The sequence below is a fragment of the Spinacia oleracea genome, chromosome 6 (assembly GCF_020520425.1).
Source record: "Spinacia oleracea cultivar Varoflay chromosome 6, BTI_SOV_V1, whole genome shotgun sequence".
Taxonomy (NCBI): domain Eukaryota; kingdom Viridiplantae; phylum Streptophyta; class Magnoliopsida; order Caryophyllales; family Amaranthaceae; genus Spinacia; species Spinacia oleracea.
The window spans coordinates 116,022,040-116,044,058 of NC_079492.1; the positions used below are offsets into that span (position 1 = coordinate 116,022,040).

Genomic DNA, 22,019 nt, shown 5'->3' on the forward strand with positions numbered 1-22,019 from the left:
CCCAAGGTATCCCAATTCCGACCAGTGCCTCGCTAGCATGGCTGGGGGCACAGTTCTCACCTGACCAGATGCGCACAGCAATAGAAGTCCTGACATTCCTTACTCAATCAACCCCACAAGCCTAGGTCGTGAGAACAGCCCCAGAGGTTGAGGTTGAGCAGAGGAGAAAACGTCCCAGACCCCAACATAGTCCGAATGTTTGGAGGAGGAACCTGCAGCAAGACATGGAAGGCGCTGACAATCAAGAGTATGAAGCAGAGAGTATCACACCGAGCAGAGCTCAACCCCGAGCAAGGACTGAACAAGCACCCAGTCAAAGACACCACTCCGTGTCAGGTACGCCCAATCCCATCCGAGCAGTAGTTAAGCCTGATAACTCTCCCTTCTGCGATGAAATACTCTCTGAAAGAATGGAAAAGATAAAAATGCCCACCTGCAAATACTCCGGAAAGACAGACCCAACGAATCACCTCTCTGCCTTTGGGGGACACATGATGCTATATACCAACACAGACTCTATGTGGTGTAAGGTCTTTCCTTCCACTCTAGAGGGGATGGCACAGAGCTGGTTTGGTAAAATACCCAAAGGCACCATAACCTCTTTCCGGCAGCTAGCTATCTTGTTTCGCACCCAATACGTGGCAAACATTGCCAGAGAAAGGATGACAGGGGAGCTGATGTCAGTCATCCAGGGGCCTCAGGAATCTCTGAGGGAATACATATCCAGATTCAATATGGAGGCGTCGAATATAACCAAGTTGCAGCAAGAGGTAGCAGTCCTGGCCATGATGACTGGTCTGCGGGATGGAGAGTTCAAGAGTTATCTGGGCAGAAAATCATTCACAACCCTGGCAGAGGTACTAGGAAAGGCAAATGAATTTATAAAGAGTGAAGAAATTGGCAGAGCAACCTCACGTCGATATGTGGCAAGTGAGAACAATTACGGTAATCAGAGCAAGAAAGAGCCATACAAAAAAGAATACCCAGACAGAAGAGAAAACCCACAGCCCAGAAGAGACTGGCAGGGACCAGGCAGAGGCAGAGGTAGCGAATTCAAAACTGAAAAAAGGGGGAAGTTTAATGAATATACCCCCTTAGTGGCATCCAGAACTCAAATTTTTGCCATCAGCAAAGAAGACGAGAAGTGGCAGAGACCTCCCAAAATGTACAACAAGTACAGGGACCCAAAAAAGTACTGTGATTTTCACAGAGATCATGGCCACCTCACAGAAGAATGCACTCATTTGAAGGATAATATCGAAGATCTGATCCGGAGGGGATACTTGACTCAATTCAAAGCAAAAAGCTCGTATAGCAGGACCTATGAGAACAGAGATAATGATAATAGGTCCGACAATAAGAAGGTGGAACCCTAGCAAAGCTATCAAGCAGACCAAAAGAGAATGGGCGACATTTTGGTCATAACAGGAGGGCCAGTTTACGCAGGAACCACTGTTAGCGGGGCCAAGGCCAGTGTGAGCGAATTCAAACACCAGGTTAATTACCATAATTCTGGCAGGTGGCCTGCCCCTCCAAAAATCCCGCAGTGCACTTTCACAGAGGAGGACTGTAAAGGCATAATATACCCCCATGACGACCCTATGGTACTAGCCCTGAACGTAGCAAACAGAAAAATCCACCGTATTCTGATAGACGGAGGTAGCTCTGCAAACATCTTGTTCTGGCCTGCTTTCCAAGAGTTGCAAATTGATGAGAAATACGTAAAGCCAGTCAATTACCCAGTAATCAGATTCACAGGAGCCACAGTGATACCAGAAGGGATAGTCAGTTTGCCAGTGCAGATTGGCCAAGGGAAGGATATCAAGGACATCATGGTAGACTTCATGGTTGTGAAAGTCCCCGCAGCCTACAACGTCATTCTTGGCAGACCATTCATTCATGACGCAGGGGCTGTAGTCTCCACTTATCACCTCACCATGATGTATACGACAAATGATGGCCGCTCAGCCAAGGTCAAAGGCAGTCAGGAGCAGGCTAAGAAGTGCTACCACACAGCGCTAAAACAACCACCTAGACCCCCACCACTGGCAGAAGAAGAACTTCCCCAATCTCGAAAAGGAAAGAGAGCAGAGCGCAAAAAAGACAAGTTGCTAAGCATGGAAAACTTCGAGCATCGGGAGGAAGGTCTGTTGGAACCCACGTCAACTGACGAAACTGAGGAGATAGAATTAGAGGAAGGGTTGACAGACAGGACGGTTCGAATTGGCACAGACGTAGATCTATCCCTTAGAGTGAACCTCATTGGTCTGCTGAGAGAGCACGCAGACATATTTGCTTTCTCAGCGGACGAAATGCCAGGGATTGACCCCAGTGTTATGGTCCATAGACTGAATGTCAGCAGAGAAGTTAGGCCAGTGAAACAGAAGAAGAGAAATTTCTCGACAGAGAAGAATGTAGCCATCCAAGAAGAAATCAACAAATTGCTAGCAGCCAAGTTTATAGAAGAGTGCGATTACCCAGAATGGCTGGCTAACGTTGTGATGGTAAAGAAAGCAAATGGTCAATGGAGGATGTGTGTAGACTTCACAGACCTAAACAAGGCCTGTCCGAAGGACTGTTACCCATTGCCCAGAATAGATCAGCTGGTTGATTCCACCAGTGGACACGCTCTCTTGAGTTTCATGGATGCATTTTCCGGCTACCATCAGATCAGTTTACTCGAATCAGATCGTAAGAAAGCTGCTTTCATCACAGACGCTGGAGTTTATAACTACAAAGCTATGCCATTCGGCCTAAAAAATGCAGGTGCAACTTACCAGAAGCTTGTAGATAAGATATTCGCACAGCAAAAGGGCCGGAATGTGGAAGTATATGTGGATGATTCCATAGTCAAGAGCAAAAAAGAGGCTGATCACATCGCAGACTTGCGAGAAACATTTGCTACGTTGAGACAGTACGGCATGAAACTAAACCCAAAGAAATGTGTGTTCGGTGTTAAGTCAGGAAAATTCTTGGGATTTCTGGTCAGTGAAAGGGGAATAGATGCCAACCCAGAGAAAGTGGAGGCCATACTCAACTTGCCAGAGCCAAAAAACATACGAGATATACAGAGATTAACTGGAAAGATGGCAGCACTCACTCGTTTTATCAGTAAATCTGCAGATAGATCCCTCCCATTTTTCCAGGTACTGAAAGGCAACAAAACATTCAAGTGGGAAGCAGAGCAAGAAAAGGCATTCGCAGAGGTAAAAAATCATCTGAAGAACCTCCCAACAATAGCCAGACCAGAAGTAGGAGATGTTTTGCAGTTGTACATCTCGGCCTCCAAAACGTCTGTAGCAGCAGCCTTAATAGTGGAAAAGGACAAGGCCCAACAGCCAGTATATTTCGTCAGTCACATTCTCAACCCCGCAGAGCAGAGGTACCCCCTGATCGAAAAAATGGCCTTCGCAATTATGATAGCTGCCAGGAAGCTGAAACCATACTTCGACGCTCACAAGGTACAAGTATTAACAAATCAGCCTTTAGAGAAATCATTGCGAAGGCTGGATACCTCAGGCAGACTGCTGAAATGGGCGGTAGAACTCTCAGAGTACGATATTGAACACAGGCCAAGAACGGCCATAAAGGCACAGGCATTAGCAGACTTCATAGCTGAGGCATCTTACGAGGAGGAAGAGGAGCCTCTGGGGACCTGGCAGATATATGTAGATGGCTCAGCCGCAGTTACAGGGTCAGGAGCAGGCATTATAATGACTTCACCAGAAGGTAATGTCTTTGAATATGCCATAAAGTTCAAGTTCAAAGCCTCAAATAATGAAGCAGAGTACGAAGCAGCGATCGCAGGCATTCAAATGTCCAAGGCAGCGGATGCTAAAAAAATCGTGTTGAAAACAGATTCCCAGTTAGTGGCCAGTCAGTATAGAGGCGAGTATGAAGCTCGAGAACCGTCCATGCAGAGGTATCTGGCACTGATGAAAGAAGCAGTAGCCCAGTTGGAAAGCTTCGAGATCCAGTTGGTCCCCAGAGCAGAGAATAGCCAAGCAGATGCTCTCTCAAAATTAGCAAGCTCTTCGCTGCAAGACCTTGAAAGAACAGTGATGGTGGAAGTACAGGAAGAAAAGAGTATCGATAAGAGGCCTATGGTAAATGCCATCAGCACAGAGCCTCAGTGGTACGACAGTATTGAAGGAAATAATGCCCTTGGTCCAAGTATGCATTCAATGTTAAGTCTAATAAATGCGGTTCAGTATTAATTAACAAGTTAATAAATTCAGTGAGATCAAGTGAGCTGAATGCCTAGCTAGAGGCCGCTTCAGTTCAAGTGGAATTAATGATATTAATCCACAGCTTACTCTTGACTGAACCCGTAGGGTCACACAAATAGTACGTAAACGGATCAAGTATTTAATGGCATTAAATACTCCATCTATGGATATTCAGAATCGACGGATCTTGGTTTCAGTGGGAGCTGAGATCGTCACAGGCAAGAAAAGAATACTCCGGAAACGATGATATTGCCGGAAACGGAAATATGGATCGTATCGGAAATATAAATATTATCCAAGTCGTAGATGTTGCCGGAAACGGAAACATGGTACGTATCGGAAAATATTATCGGAAATAGAAATATTGCCGGAATCGGAAATATTGCCGGAAACGGAAATATTGTCTGAATCGGAAATATTATCGGAATCGGAAAATAATTCCGGAAACGGAAATATTAAATATTTGTTCGAAACGGAAATTAATTCCGGAATCGGAAATGTTAAATATTGTTCGTATCGGAAATGAATTCCGGAATCGGAAAATTAATCGGAAGCGCGTCGTACGAATTAGCATCGGACGAGCTTGCTAGACGAAGGCCCAGCACGAAGCCAGGCCCACGTCCAGCGAGGGAAACGCGCGCCACAACACGCCAGCCCAAGGCTGCGCCAGGCCCACCGCAAGGCAGGCCCAGCGCGCGCCCAAGGCTGCGGCAGTCGTGGGCTGCGTTGCTCGGGCTGTGCGCGCGCGCGCATGGCGCCCCTCGTGGGCTGCTGTGCGTGCGTGTGTGTTTGTGTTCACATACGAAACCTAAAACGTACAGGATTCGTTTAATGATTAAATTCCTAATCCTAAAAGATAAATTAATTAAATAAGAGTTTCACTAGGATTCTAATTTAATTAATTCGTATCCTAGTAGGATTCCAATTCTCTTTCCATACCCCTATAAATATGTGGCCTGGGTTCACAATTTATAACGATTTTTCAAGTATTAAAAGTGAGTTTTTGAGAGAAAAATTCAGTCACATATCTTGCCTAAAAGTGCCCAAATTATTAGTACCTTAAGGGCGATTCTAGTTGGTCAATCTTAAGGCGGATCCGGACGTGCTGTGGACTATCTACGGAGGGACGACACTTGTAGTCCTAAAGACTTGTTCTTGTTCGGTTCGGGCGCAGCTAGGGAAGGCACGCAACAAAGAGTATGCATCTAAACTATGCTATATGATTATGTGTAAATACTATGTATTCCTGGCCAAATGGTTTTTCCGCATGATTTATGAATTGTCATATGTATCATAACCTAACAAGGCGTTCTAAAATTTTGACAAAAAAAGTATTTTTCTGCCGAACCCAGAATTCTCAAATTCGAAGCCTAACTATGACTTTTCGAAGGTTTTAGTTTTTCGAATGCAAAATTTCGTAAATTTAAGATGTTAAATTAAATATTTGCGATTCTTGTTGATAAATCTTGAATTTTTATTGACCTACTGTATATGTTTAACAAGTTTGAATGCCTAGCCTTGTTAATTATGCAATCTAATTTGTAATTATGATTAATTTGTTGAAAATTAGAATAATTTAGAATTAATTTGATTTTCATAATTAATTATAATTTAATTAGATACCTATGATTAAAAACCACCATAAAAATTGTAAATTTATGATAAATTTTAAATTTTTATGACCTAGGCTTGAATCCATGATAATCGGAAATCAATTGAATAATAAATTTTCGATTTTTCGCCCTAAAATTATGAAATTAATATTATTTATTAATTTGTCATTAATTTTAAATATAAATTTTCAAATTTTATGCGATTCGTTCATATAACTTGCACGCACAAAGCAATGGACGCTACGTGTTACCCTTAAGGGGTGTTGTATAGTGCGGGCATGTGACGACGAGCAAGGGAGCTCGTCGCCCATGCGGCACGAATGCAATGAGCAAGGCCATGGTGCACGAGCACAAGGCAGCAGCCCTGCCTTGTGTCGTGGGCTATGAGCAATGGACGAATGGGCATGGGCGAAGGCAAGGCACGACAGTCGCGTGTGGGCAGCAAGCGAGCTGCGCCACAACGCGCACTGCCTCGCACAAGCGCGCGCAGCCTCGCGCGCAGCGAGCGCAAGCTCGCGTGCAGCGAGCGCAAGCTCGCGTGCCACGAGTGTTGCGCCCAGCGTCGATGCCTCGCGCAGCGAGCGCTGGCGCGCACAAGCGAGCGCTGGCGAGCGCGCACAGCGAGCCCTGGCTCGCATGCAGCAAGCGCTGACGAGCGAATGCAGCGAGCGATGGCTCGCGTGCATCGAGCGCTGGCGCGCGCGCAGCGAGCACCAGCTCGCGCGATGGCTTGCGAAGGGTAGAAGCAGCAGCTATGCGACGTAGCGCATGGGCTGCGCGCACATGGCCAGCGATGGCTGTGTGCGTGTGGCCCATGGGCGTGCGATGCGTAGGGTGTTTGCGTTGCGATTAGATCGTTTTGAATGTTTAATTTGAAATTTTCAGTTTACGTAATTTTAATTAATTTTAAAATTAATAATTTAAATTATTTTCTTGGATTTTAATTTTGAATATTGTAATTATAATAAATTTTATTTATTCTAATTATTTTACTAAAATTAAAATCATGAATTAATTTAAATACGACTGAAATTAAATTAAACTTTTGGATTCAATTATAAATTTATATGAGCTTTAAATTTTAATTAAATTTGTATGTTTCCGGTTAGACTAGAAATACATTTTTATGTTTAAAATTAGTAAAGCATATGAATTTATTGGTTTAAGTGGGAGCCCTTTTTAGTCATAAACTCTTGATTAGGTCTACAAATCCTTAAGGTTAAAACAACTTGATTAGAATTAATAAGGACTGAATAATTGGTAGATTATTGGTGCCCTTGATTAATTGCTGCAAATGTTTACGTGATGCATAATGTGTTTTACTAACCAGCTATGTGGGCCATTCATGATAATGAATGGGTGAATGGTATATATTGTATATGTACTGTTTTGCAGGTTATGAAGTGACTAGTATGGCCCAAATAGGATAGAAAAATATGGTCTGCGTACCATTAATTTGAATGTAATTGGTCTAAAGTACCAAAGTTGTTTTTCAATTCAAATATGGTCTGCGTACCATCAAATAGTTGTAATTAGTTTTAATTATAGCTTATCCTATTTGAAGAAAATGGTGCCTCCCACGGAGATTTTCAAGACGGACTTTGAAGTTGAAGCTTCAAGATGAAGTCGGGCCATACTAGATCACATTTATCTTATGCATGTTTTAAGTTATTTATTGCTTTTAAATATGTCTTAAAATGCATGAGATCAAAAGCTTGATTATGTTGCATGATTAAGGATTTTAGTTCACTTAAAATCTAACCAACATAGTAAGAGCCTTAAGTTCCAAACTTAAAAATTGAGTTATAAGGTGCCATGCCAAAATATACACTTGCTTGGATATCCTTTACATCAATCTAGTAATAGTTTTCGCTCAGCGAGGTGTTACTTATTGGTCCTAAAGGGGCAAGGTACACAAATAATTGTGAGTACATGTTAGTTTTGGTGAAACTCAACGATATAAGTAAGGAGTCCTTTTATGTCGTGGCAAAATCGATAGGTTTACCTAATAAGTTCTTAGACGTACCTATCAACCAAGAATAGTTTCTAGACTATTAGCAAAAGGCTTTTGCTTACCTAAGATGTTTTAGGATTAAGTCGACAAACTGTGCTTAGTTCTTCAATGATTTTAGGATCTTGGAATCATTTTATTCACACCTGCCGGAACACATAACTTGAATAAAATGCTTAATAAACATTGAATTATGCATGTATGCTAGAATTTAAGTTTATTAAGAGAAACTGTGAATGGTTATTTATTTGTTTATTCTTTTCAATTGTAGTTTTTAATATGGCAAACAACAATCAAAACATCATCATAGGTTCTGAGCTTATGGTCAAGCTGAACCTGGCAAATTTTCTTGAATGGGAAGCTAAGCTAGTTGAAATAGTCAAACTCAATGGACTTGAGTATGTACTGTCACATCCCATGCCAAGCTACTATGCCAGAGACATGACCCCTGAGAGATTTTACGCCTGGGATGCGGATCTCAAAAAGGTTATGAGTCTCATGCTGAACAATATCCCTGATGATTGGGCTAGAAGGTTTGTAGCCTATGAACCTTTTACGCTCATCAAGAATCTGAGGGATATCTGTCGTGGAAGCACGGAGGACAGGGACCTGAACGTCCATGAGTTGATTGAATCAATGTCTGGTCTAAAGGTTAGTTCTCCCAACATGTGTTATAGGATGAAGGTCCAAGAAACACATGTTCAGCTCCTTCGCACTAAACAGAGGGTAGGCGTCCCACTGAGGTTCCATGTGGATCTTATACGTTCATACTTTGATCGCCTAAGTCTACTAGGAACACCAATAAGCGAAAGGATGGCAGTCTCTATCTTGCTCAATTCACTACAAAGTGGGTTTGGTCGCTTCAAGCAACTATACCTAAGTGAACCAAGAGAAGAAACAGTTGCAGAATTTGTTCACCTTGTCAGAAAGGCTGAAATAATACTGGACTGTGAAGCCAAAGATTTACTCAAGGCTAGAAGGAGACCGTTCAAGAAAGGTGGAAAGTCCAAGGGCAATGCTAAATCAAAGCAGGACAAATCCACATCAAGCTGTCTTTATTGTGATGGAATAGGCCATTACAAAAGAGAATGTCCAAAGCTAAAGGAAGATCAGAAGAACGGAACAGTCGTTCCATCTTCAGGTATTTTCGTTATAGACTGTATACTTGCTAATTCAACTTCTTGGGTATTAGATACAGGTTGTGGCTCACACTTATGTTCCAATCCACAGGGACTAAGAAGAAGTAGAAAGTTAAGCAAGGGTGAAGTCGACCTACGAGTGGGAAATGGAGCACGGATTGCTGCATTAGCTATAGGAACTTACTATTTGTCATTGCCCTCCGGGCTAGTTTTGGAACTGGAAGAGTGTTTCCATGTTCCAAGTCTTACTAAAAACATCATTTCAGTTTCTTGCTTAGATGCTAAGGGATTTTCCTTTTTAATAAAAGACAATAGTTGTTCGTTTTATTTTAAAGAGATGTTTTATGGATCTGCTAGATTAGTCAATGGACTTTATTTATTAGATCACGACAAACAAGTATATAACATAAATACCAAAAAGGCCAAAAAGGATGATTCAGATCTCACCTATCTGTGGCATTGTCGATTAGGCCATATAAACTTGAAACGCTTAGAAAGACTTCAAAAGGAAGGAATTCTAGAACCATTTGACTTAGAGGATTATGGTAAATGAGAATCATGTTTACTTGGCAAAATGACAAAGCAACCTTTCTCTAAAGTTGGAGAAAGAGCAAATGAACTATTGGGTTTAATCCATACAGATGTATGTGGACCAATGAGTACAAATGCTAGAGGTGGTTTCAGCTACTTTATCACTTTCACTGATGACTTCAGTAGATATGGTTATATCTACCTAATGAAGCATAAGTCTGAATCCTTTGACAAATTCAAGGAATTTCAGAGTGAAGTAGAGAATCAATTAGGCAAGAAGATTAAGGCACTGCGGTCTGATAGAGGCGGTGAATATCTGAGCTATGAATTTGATGACCATCTGAAAGAATGTGGAATTCTATCAGAATTGACTCCTCCAGGAACACCACAATGGAACGGTGTGTCGGAACGGAGGAACAGAACCTTGCTAGACATGGTCAGGTCAATGATGGGTCAGGCCAAACTTCCATTAGAATTTTGGGGACATGCACTAAATACAGCTGCACTCACTATAAATAGAGCTCCGTCTAAAGCTGTCGAAAAGACTCCATATGAATTATGGTTTGGAAAGCCTCCAAATGTGTCTTTTCTTAAGATTTGGGGATGTGAAGTATACGTCAAACGATTAATTTCAGACAAACTTCATCCAAAATCTGACAAATGTATCCTTGTGGGCTATCCAAAGGAAACAAAGGGGTATTACTTCTACAATACATCTGAGAACAAGGTGTTTGTTGCTCGAGATGGTGTCTTTTTGGAGAAAGATCACATTTCCAAAATGACAAGTGGGAGAAAAGTAGACCTCGAAGAAATTCGAGTCGAACAACAAACTCTAGAGAATGCTCAAGATGACATTCAGGATGAAACTCAGAGATCTTCAGAAGAATCTGGTGAGAATCATGGTCAAACTAGAAATGTTACCCCGCGTAGATCGCAAAGATATAGATCTCAACCGGAAAGGTACTTAGGTATTTTGACGAACGAGAGATATGACGTTCTATTACTTGAAAGTGATGAACCTGCGACTTACAAGCAAGCTATGACGAGCCCTAGCTCCAAGCAATGGCAAGAAGCCATGCAATCTGAATTAGACTCCATGTCTGAAAACCAAGTATGGGATTTGGTCGATTTGCCAGATGGCTACCAAGCCATTGGAAGCAAATGGGTTTTCAAACTAAAAAAGGACAAGGATGGGAAACTTGAAGTGTTCAAAGCTAGATTGGTTGCAAAAGGTTACAGGCAAGTCCACGGTGTGGATTACGATGAAACCTTTTCACCAGTTGCAATGCTAAAGTCTATTCGGATAATGTTAGCAACCGCTGCATATTACGATTACGAAATATGGCAGATGGATGTCAAAACTGCTTTCTTAAACGGCGTTTTAACAGAAACTGTGTTTATGACACAGCCTGAAGGTTTTGAGGATCCAAAGAATGCTAAAAAGGTATGCAAGCTAAAGAAGTCAATCTACGGATTGAAGCAGACATCCAGGAGCTGGAATATACGTTTTGATGAAGCAGTCAGTGACTTTGGTTTCATCAAGAACACAGACGAATCTTGTGTATACAAGAAGGTCAGTGGGAGCAAAATTGCTTTCCTAGTATTATATGTCGACGACATATTACTTATCGGAAATGACATTCCTATGTTAAACTCTGTCAAGATTTGGCTTGGGAAATGTTTTTCGATGAAAGATCTAGGAGAAGCACAGTACATATTGGGCATCAAGATTTACAGAGATAGATCTAAAAAGATGATTGGACTTAGTCAAAGCACTTATATCAATAAGGTGCTTGATAGGTTCAAGATGGCGGACTCCAAGCGAGGCTACCTACCCATGTCTCATGGAATGACTCTAAGCAAGAATCAGTGCCCAAAAACACTTGATGAGCGTAGACGAATGAATGGAATTCCATATGCATCATTGATTGGTTCAATAATGTATGCTATGATATGTACACGCCCAGATGTTGCGTACGCACTCAGTGCTACAAGCAGATACCAGTCAGACCCAGGAGAGTCGCATTGGACTGCTGCCAAGAATATTCTGAAGTACCTGAAAAGGCACAAAGATGACTTCCTGGTCTATGGTGGAGATGATGAATTAATTGTTAAAGGCTATACGGACGCAAGTTTCCAAACCGACAAAGATGATTTCAGATCACAGTCGGGGTTTGTCTTCTGCCTCAACGGAGGAGCAGTAAGCTGGAAAAGTGCTAAGCAAAGCACCATTGCAGATTCTACAACTGAAGCGGAGTACATTGCTGCACATGAAGCAGCAAAGGAAGCTATATGGCTAAGGAAGTTCATAGGTGAACTTGGTGTAGTCCCCTCCATTAAAGGACCAATAGCCCTGTATTGTGATAATAACGGAGCTATTGCACAGGCAAAGGAGCCTAGACACCACCAGAGAGTCAAGCATGTACTTCGTAGATTTCACCTTCTACGAGAGTTCGTTGAAAGAAAAGAAGTCGAGATAAGCAAAATTGGAACTGATGACAACATATCAGATCCATTGACTAAACCTCTGCCGCAGGCGAAGCACAACTCGCACACTGCAGCTATGGGAATCAAGCATATTGGAGAATGGCTTTGATGTCTCTGTTTAATGTTTTAAAGTTTTAGAGTTTAAATCTTTGTAAAACATTATTGGTTAATCATTCACAATAAATGAAGAGAATTCATTTTTCCATTTAATTTGTGGTTTATTAAATGATGAGTCCCTTCAATTTGACGATATATTCAAGATAGACTGTCAGGACCAGTCCTGTGACTAAGAAATGTCTATCAAGTGAACTTGAATGTCAAAGGTTGAAAATGGTCCCTAGTCGGAGTTTTCTATAAAATTGGACGCATAGAAAACGTTAGACGATTAGAATGCAAGATGACTAGTAGTTCTGTTTCTTGAACTATGTGGACATAGCAATGTCATAATCATTTGCATAGATACTTACTTTGTGAAGACTAGTATCGGACAAGACCTATGAAACTTTACTGTAAGAGATGAAAATCTGTCATAAGTAAATTTCATTAAAATTATTAGACACTAAATCCTCAATACCTGAGTGATTTGAGATTACTTGTTTGAGAACTGGTTGCTTTGACGTTGACCAACCGTCGCACCGTAAAAGGAGGCTATAAAGGCAACGCTCAGGTAATCACCTATCAAACGAAGTCTAATCTCAAGATCGCAAGATTGGGATTGTCCTCCCATAAATCGGGATGAGATGCTTAAAAGTTGTACAAGGCCACTCGGAGAGCTAGAAACTGTGAAATGCATGGCCGTGCTCGGATGAATCATAGGCTATGATTATCTGTTTATTTGATCAGTTGAACTCTGAAACCGAGGAACACCTCTGGACATAATAAGGATGACAACTCTTACCTTATGTTCAAGAGCAAGCATCGAGCGACAAAGGAATTAGAAAATGCACACTTGTCCCTAAGGACAAGTGGGAGACTGAATGAAATAATGCCCTTGGTCCAAGTATGCATTCAATGTTAAGTCTAATAAATGCGGTTCAGTATTAATTAACAAGTTAATAAATTCAGTGAGATCAAGTGAGCTGAATGCCTAGCTAGAGGCCGCTTCAGTTCAAGTGGAATTAATGATATTAATCCACAGCTTACTCTTGACTGAACCCGTAGGGTCACACAAATAGTACGTAAACGGATCAAGTATTTAATGGCATTAAATACTCCATCTATGGATATTCGGAATCGACGGATCTTGGTTTCAGTGGGAGCTGAGATCGTCACAGGCAAGAAAAGAATACTCCGGAAACGATGATATTGCCGGAAACGGAAATATGGATCGTATCGGAAATATAAATATTATCCAAGTCGTAGATGTTGCCGGAAACGGAAACATGGTACGTATCGGAAAATATTACCGGAAATAGAAATATTGCCGGAATCGGAAATATTGCCGGAAACGGAAATATTGTCTGAATCGGAAATATTATCGGAATCGGAAAATAATTCCGGAAACGGAAATATTAAATATTTGTTCGAAACAGAAATTAATTCCGGAATCGGAAATGTTAAATATTGTTCGTATCGGAAATGAATTCCGGAATCGGAAAATTAATCGGAAGCGCGTCGTACGAATTAGCATCGGACGAGCTTGCTAGACGAAGGCCCAGCACGAAGCCAGGCCCACGTCCAGCAAGGGAAACGCGCGCCACAACACGCCAGCCCAAGGCTGCGCCAGGCCCACCGCAAGGCAGGCCCAGCGCGCGCCCAAGTCTGCGGCAGTCATGGGCTGCGTTGCTCGGGCTGTGCGCGCGCGCGCATGGCGCCCCTCGTGGGCTGCTGTGCGTGCGTGTGTGTTTGTGTTCACATACGAAACCTAAAACGTACAGGATTCGTTTAATGATTAAATTCCTAATCCTAAAAGATAAAGTAATTAAATAAGAGTTTCACTAGGATTCTAATTTAATTAATTCGTATCCTAGTAGGATTCCAATTCTCTTTCCATACCCCTATAAATATGTGGCCTGGGTTCACAATTTATAACGAGTTTTCAAGTATTAAAAGTGAGTTTTTGAGAGAAAAATTCAGTCACATATCTTGCCTAAAAGTGCCGAAATTATTAGTACCTTAAGGGCGATTCTAGTTGGTCAATCTTAAGGCGGATCCGGACGTGCTGTGGACTATCTACGGAGGGACGACACTTGGAGTCCTAAAGACTTGTTCTTGTTCGGTTCGGGCGCAGCTAGGGAAGGCACGCAACAAAGAGTATGCATCTAAACTATGCTATATGATTATGTGTAAATAATATGTATTCCTGGCTAAATGGTTTTTCCGCATGATTTATGAATTGTCATATGTATCATAACCTAACAAGTATAGTATCATACAAGCTTGGCAGGGGTCTCCCTACAGCAGAGCCAGAACAGAAGAAGATAAAGCGAAACGAACACTGGTTTGTGATCTACCAGGGCAGATTGTACAAAAAATCCTTCTCCCTACCCTGCTGAGATGCGTCTCAACAGAGGAATCACAGAGAATCATTGAAGAAATTCATGAGGGAATATGTGGTAATCATATTGGGGGTAGAACACTAGCCTTAAAAGCTCTCAGAGCAGGGTACTATTGGCCAACCATGGTGAGTGACTCGCACTAATACGTGAAGAAATGCGACAAATGCCAAAAGTTCGCTCCAGTAATCAATCAGCCCTCAAATGATCTGCAACCAATCATCAATCCCATACCATTCGCTCAGTGGGGAATGGACATCCTGGGTCCGTTTACAGCCGCGAGTGGAGGAAGAAGATACTTGATCGTGGCAGTGGATTATTTCACCAAGTGGATAGAAGCAGAGCCCACAAAGAGCATAACAGCAAAACGAATGAAAGACTTCATCTGGAGAAACATCATCACAAGATTTGGCATCCCAGAAAGTTTGGTCTTTGATCACGGGACACAATTCGATTGCACACCGGTAAAGGATTATTGCGCAGAGCTAAGAATCAAGTTTGCTTACGCATCAGTATGCCACCCACAGAACAATGGACAGGCCGAGGCGGCGAACAAACAGATCCTTGGAGCTCTGCGAAAGAAAATCGAGGATTTTAAGGGTGCATGGGCAGACCTCATACCAGAAATTTTGTGGTCCAATAGAACAACTGAGAAAGAGGCGACAAGAGAAAGTCCCTACAAGTTAGCCTTTGGAGCAGAAGCAGTATTACCGGTAGAGGTTGGCCTGCCCAGTTTCAGAGTGCAGTACTATGATGAAAGCACCAATGAACAACTCATGAGGGAATCATTAGACCTTCTGCCAGAGGTAAGGTTGCTAGCAGAGCTGAGACTCACAGTAAACAAAGAGAGAATGAGCAGAGCTTACAACAAAAGAGTCAAACACAGACCTATGCATGTGGGAGACCTGGTGCTCAGACGAACAGCAGCCACAAGAAAGGGCAAGGCAGAGGGGAAATTCACTGCAAATTGGGAAGGACCATACCAGATCACAAGGGAGATAGCCCCTGGCTCATATCATCTCATGACAATGGATGGAAAAGAGTTAAAGAACAGTTGGAACGCCAACATGCTCAAAAAATACTATGTTTAGTATAAGTGATCTATACAATGATAAGGCAAGATAAGCCAAAATTATCCCTTTTTGTACTCCTTTTTACAGAATACATATAATGAAATGAGCTTGGCGGTTCCAAGAAAAGATATGGTGATAAGCAAAGTACGATGTAACATAGAAATACACCATGATACACACATTCAACAGATGACTTGACTTGATCACTCAAGTTAGCTGAAGAACAGTGTCATGATGAATTTCTAAGCTAGAATATCGCAGAGCAATTTCCGAGTTTTGCCTTGGCCAAAGCCAAGACAATTCAAAATTGGAAGCAGCCCAAAAGGCTAGCTAGATTATCGCAGAGAAATTTCTGAGTTCTGCCTTGGCCAAAGCCAAGGCAATTCAAAATTGGGAGCAGCCCAAAAAGCTAGTTAGAATATCGCAAAGCAATTTCCGAGTTTTGCCTTGGCCAAAACCAAGGCAATTGAAAATTGGAAGCAGCCCAAAAGGCTAGCTAGACTATCGCAGAGCAATTTCTGAGTTTTGCCTTGGCCAAAGCCAAGGCAATTCAAAATTGGAAGCAGCCCAAAAAGCTAGTTAGAATATCGCAAAGCAATTTCCGAGTTTTTCCTTGGCCAAAGCCAAGGCAATTCAAGGTTGAAGGCAGCTCAAAAGGCTAGCCAGAATACCGCAGAAATGTCACAGAGCAGTCCCTAAGTTTGCCTTGGCAAAAGCCAAGACAGTCCAAAAGGGGAGGTAGTCATAAGACATGCTATAAAGTTTGACTCTGATCAAGGCTAGAACTTTCCAAAGGCAAACAAGATATCAAAAATTGGCTAAGTACTTAGCAAAATATGCATATCAAATGCCGGCGGCTATACCTTCATTAAAAACCAAGGAAAATAGATAAAGTACAGCCCTACAAAATGGCTCTGGGCAGTAAAAATACCAGCCCAACTCGAAAATATTTCAAAAAGAAAGGCAGCAATAAACTAACTACAAATTGTTCCAAAAACGAAGTGACACAAACGCCACCACCCAATAGGGTAAACGCAAAATAATATTGTTCAAAACCAAACTATTACATAACAGGCCCAGTAACACAAGAGGAACAGGGGGATAGCCGCCACACCCATTATTCGTTGTTGCCCGCAGCATCATCCTCATTAGAGAAGGGCAAGTCTCCTGGGTGAATGTTCTCAACGCAGAAGTCAGGCACATAACTAGGTTCCGCGGCATGTCCCTCAGCAGTTTCAGCCTCTCGCAGTTCCCTAAGGATAGTAAGGTGCAGGCCAGCGAGCCAATCCTCCTCGATTAAGCTCCAATCAAACTGCGGATACTTGTGCTTGATTATAAGAGAGGCTGCCTTCCACCCACCGTCATACCTCTGCGTCAGAAGAGCATACTGAGCGTCAGATCGACAAAATTCCCGCACAGCAGCAGCCACCTCCTTCTGCACAGAACGGCGAAGGCCTGCCAGCTCATCAGCATGCCTCTGCTCAACAAGGCTTAGCTGCTCCGCCAAATCTTCAGTGCGTTTCCTCTTAGCCTCTATCTCCGCCTGAGCCTTGGCCAAGCTCTCCTTAGCTGGACGCAGAGCAACGACCTCACTAGCCAAATTATCCCTCTCCACGGATATGGCCTGAACGTTGGCATTAGCAATGGTAAGGGAAGAAGACGCTCTCTCATTTTCTAAGGTCAAATCCCGAATCTGCCTGTCTCGTTCTTCAAGGAGAGCAAGATGCTCGTCATGCTTCCTCTGATAATAGAAAAAGAAGTCACAGAGCTCCTTCACTGCACCTCCAGCCTAAAAAAAAAAAAAGTGTTAAAATAAAAACATGCAAAAAACGACTAAGTACAAAACAATAGGGATGTACAAACTTCATACCTCTAACACCTTCTGGCAGGCGTTAGCCCCAGGAGTATAAACACGCTCCAGAGGACGGTCAGCTGGCAACGTCATTCCCTTCAACATCCGATATGCCAACGTCCCACCCTTCTCTGGGAAGCTAGCATACAAGGATTCATTAGCTTTGACATCCCAGTTAGGAACAAAAATGTCGCCGCTAATCGGTGCAGGAGGAAAGAGGGCAGCTAGCTCCGGGTTCACCTCAGGGCGAACATCGAGGATCTCCTTCTCCAAAAACTCGTGGTTTCTGATGTTTACATAAGAAGGGATGGAGGATTCGGGCAACTTCAACTGCTCCTCCAAATAAGCAGCAAGAGCAGCAGACGAGGTAGGGAGAGAAGCAGTGCTCTGATTAGCAGGAGCAGAAGCTTGAGCCTGCTCCTGTGAACGAGAGCTTTCCCCAGTGCAAACGCGTTTACCTGGGCGTTGCACAAAAGGAACATCCCGCTCCTCGGCCACAATTTCCACCTGCTCAGAGATAGAAGAATCCACGACCTGATCTGGTTGAGCAGACCGCAATTGGTCTGCAGCTGTTCCAGTCGCGTCAGCAGAAACACTCTCCATCTCAGAGCGAGGCCGGCGTTGACCCGCCACACTACCTCCTCCGCGAGTGGTATGACCACGCCGCGCAGAGGAAGGAGTAGAAGAGGTAGCTCGAGAGGTAGGGGTAGAGCGTGGTGCCAAGATGCCTGCCCCGGTAACTACTCCCGCAGAGCCTCCGCCTCTTCCAGTACGGCTAACCACAGAGCCCCCACCCCTGGCAGGGCGATTAGCAGCAAGACTCCCTCCTCGGGCAGTCCGCCGAGAACTCGCCTTGCGACCACCAACAGCGTCAGCTATGGTACGGTAGGCATTGGCAGGGTCCTCTGCCGGTTCGTTGGTATGTGGGGTCCCATCAGCAGCCAAGCCCAAAGAACTCAAATCAAGATGTTGGCGACCTAGCAGGGCAACAGGAAAGTGTCATGATAGTATAAAAAAAAAACTAAGTACAAGACAGAAAAAGTCAAAAGGAAAAAAAGTATACCGTGGGGATGATTATTGCACAAGTGCATAGCGGAAAGAACATCATTCTGCAGAATATACATTGACTGAGGTAGCCAATTCCTGGGTGCACGGCCAATATCCTTCCCATTGGCGTCACGTTTGACCACGGAGTCAAACCACTCGTAGGCAGCATCCTCCAAATTATGACCAGCAAGGACCTCTACACCTTCCATTCTGCCATTAGGAGGGACAAAAGTGCGGGGCAGCGGAAAGTCGGCGGGAACTCGGAGCCAGAAGAATCGACCATTCCAATCCCTCTGCCCGGTAGGATTACCCAGACAAGTCATCTTGCCTCGAGCAGTGTAAGTGGTGAACCAACCAATGCTCCCTTCCTTGTTATCACTGCTTCGAATACAGTGCAGTCGTTTGCATAAAGAGAGAGTCTCAGGGAAGCCTTTGAAACGCACCACCCACAAGTAGCAGACCAGAGTCCGTATAGCAAACGGATGAAGCTGCGCCAGGCAGACATTAAAAGCCTTCAGGAATTTGGCCAAGGTTGGATCCAAGGGAAAGCGCAGCCCAAAGTCCAGATGATATGAATACAACCCAATATGACCTGGGGGAGGAGCAGTAATACGAGCATCATCTGCGGGGACAACCAGCTCATATCCAGGGGGAAAAGCATAAAGCTCCCTTCCAACACTAGGATAATCATGTTGACGAGCTGCTTTGAGCCAATCCGCATCCGGCGCAGCATTTAAGGGACCATATGAAACTTCAGGACTTAAATAACTTTCAGTCGAGCCAACGGGCAGATCTTCCTCGACATACAACGGAAACGGTCGGAGAAGCCCCACCTCCTCGAGAATGGGATTCTGAAGATGATGCTCTACGTCGCCATAACCACTGCTAGGGCCACTTGCCATCGGAGAACGTTTGCGGTAAACATGCAACGACCCATCAATACTCCCAATAAAAGGCTCGTCTAGTTGATCAAAACTGTCCAACCAAGCTACTTCTGCCAGGGGTTGGATGTCTAGCCCAAGAGGGGCATTAGGGGGAGGGTTCAATCGAACCGCACTGGCCAAATGCTCATGGCGCAGTTCTCTAAGACGCTGACGAAAGGCAGGAGTAGGCCCTGACACAACAGGCGTAACCCTGCCAACAACGGGGGACCCACCCCCAGAGGAAGAACCACTGGAGATAGATATCACCGCAGGCTGAGAAATGACATCATGCATAGACTTAGTCCTATTCTCTGCTATTGTCCTAGCCTCTTCATCAGAGGGTAAAGAGACAGAGGAAGGGGAAGAAGGAGAGTATGGCTCGGAGGAATCACTCATATACCCAGGGCTACTAGGGTTGGCACTATCAGAGGTATCAGACATGTTGACTGAAAGAAAAAAGAAGAAAGAAAGAAGAATAAACAAAGGGTAGAAGGAGAAAAGTCAAGGCAAAACATAAAAAAAAAAAAAAAAAAGCACTACAGAATACAAAACGATAGAGAAAAAAGAGCAAAACGACATAAAAATATACATGTCATATAAAAAAAATAAAAAAAAAGAGAGAGAGAAGGAAGAAGAAGAAGAAAAGCTCCAAAAAGCGAAGAAATGGCGAAGCCAAAAACACAAACACTCCCACATCTCACTCAAAGAACACATACCACAAAAAACTCGCAGAAACTACTTAAAACAGTTGAATGTACATGCAAAACCAAAGAAAACAACAAGGAAAAAGCAAACGAATTACCTGGAAAAGAGAAGAGCGAAGAGAGAAGTTCAACAATGGCGGACTAGAAACCCTCGAAGAAAAACGCGAACCCAAAAAACCTCGACAATTTCAGAAGAAAACGCCACCACCAACGGATGCGCAATCGCCGGAACAACACGAAAACACAAGAAAGCAAAGAACTTGGAGTTAGAGCGCTCGGAAAATGGTGAAATTGAGTTCGAAGCGAAGTGAAGTTAGAGGAGAGTAAGAAAATGAAGAAGGTAAGAAAGAGGAGAGAGAAGAAGAAAGTGACTGAAACCCGTATTTAAAAGAAGAAGTAAACGGCCAAGATTTGAAGACCCTTCGAGTCACCTACCTGGATGAAGGGCACGTGGGGCGCAATAAACCGTGACGGTTCATTTTCCTTTCAAAATGCTAACTACAGTAAAACCACGACGATTTAAAAAAAAAAAAAAAGGGGGGCAAAGATACATACAGCCAATCGCGCAGGTTATGACCAGAAAGAGCAGGTCTAACTCCAAGTAGTCAGCCCTACTCTTGGGGACTAGTTGTACAGGATGCAGCCAAAAAACACAGAAAGAGCAGGTCTAACTCCAAGTAGTCAACCCTACTCTTGGGGACTAGTTGTACGGAGTAGAAGTAACCTAGCAGATCATCCATGTTACAGCAGACCATCGGACATCTGATAAGACAGATCAAGCAAAGCAACCGCAGGAAGTACCTATTGAAAGTACCACAAGTCCTCAAGAACCGCGCAGACCCTCAGGTCTGCGGGGAAACGACCTGCTAGACGACAACATAGATACGTCGTTAAGCAAAAGGACAAACAACAAGTACATCACTAGCGTACACGCGGCAACATCTGAATAGGCCAAAGTACTGAATAGTACGCCTATAAATACTACCGTCCCCATTCATTTGCGGACACGTTCAATACAAGTACAATTCTTAACCCTCTCTACTTTCTCTCTCTAGAGTATTATCTCATTTGCTGACTTAGGCATCGGAGGGGGTTTCCTCGGTTAAACCCCCGAGGTTAGCTTATGTTCGTTCTGTCTGACAGGGCAACATCACCAGGCAGGGCTCCCCCAGTTCCATACTCGGAACAGACATATATCTCTATTATATAAGGGAAGAGCTGAAGGTAATTTCGTAATCACACTTTTGGTGTCTCTAAGGAAAAGATAATAATACCCTCAGTTAATTCACAATTTAATTAATTAATGCCCCTACTAACTACAAAGTTTAAATTACTACTCCATTAATTATAAAAGGCAAAAGGGAGTGTTTAAGACTTTAAGTTGATAGTCAATCTTTAAATTATTAAAAAAAAAAAATTGGTGGAATATTAGTTAATTACGGAATATTATCGTTCTGTTTTCTAAGTTTTCAATTTATGCATCATTTGCGTTAGTTTTCGAACTATGATCATGCATAATCGTCTCTATAAATTTGGTGGATCTCAATCTATCGTATCAGTTTTTAAGTTTTCAACTTACGCCTTTTGTTGCTATAGATCTTTCATACCATTTTCTTAACTATTGGATGAGTTATTTTTTACGAAGTCTTGAAATAGGTATAAAGAAATCGGTTAAGATGCTTTCAAAATAAGAAAAAAAATAGCTAATAATTTTACGATAGTAAATATTAATTTCTCAATATCGGCCTACATGCATTCTAAAAATTCACGCACGCATCGTGTGCATAAAAAACTAGTTTATGATATACTCCATCTGTTCCTAAATGTTCTTTCCATTTCTTAACATTTTACATCGTTAATATATCTAATTACACGTTATTAAACATTATAATTTTTTTATATACGGAGTGGGTAA

At 42.9% G+C, this 22,019-nt stretch overlaps 2 protein-coding genes across 2 annotated transcripts; both read left to right on the top strand.

Moving 5' to 3' along the window:
• The first annotated feature begins 224 nt into the window (after nucleotides 1–224).
• On the top strand, nucleotides 225–1,376 carry LOC110790904 (uncharacterized). Its single transcript, XM_021995658.1, has one exon. The coding sequence runs from the start codon at nucleotides 225–227 to the stop codon at nucleotides 1,374–1,376; it is 1,152 nt and encodes a 383-aa protein (XP_021851350.1).
• A 27-nt stretch (nucleotides 1,377–1,403) lies between these two features.
• LOC130463516 (uncharacterized) lies at nucleotides 1,404–15,596 on the top strand. Its single transcript, XM_056832665.1, has 3 exons — nucleotides 1,404–4,106; nucleotides 14,397–14,633; nucleotides 14,751–15,596. Exons 1-3 carry the CDS (start codon nucleotides 1,404–1,406, stop codon nucleotides 15,594–15,596), a joined length of 3,786 nt encoding a protein of 1,261 aa, XP_056688643.1.
• The last annotated feature ends 6,423 nt before the right edge of the window (nucleotides 15,597–22,019 follow it).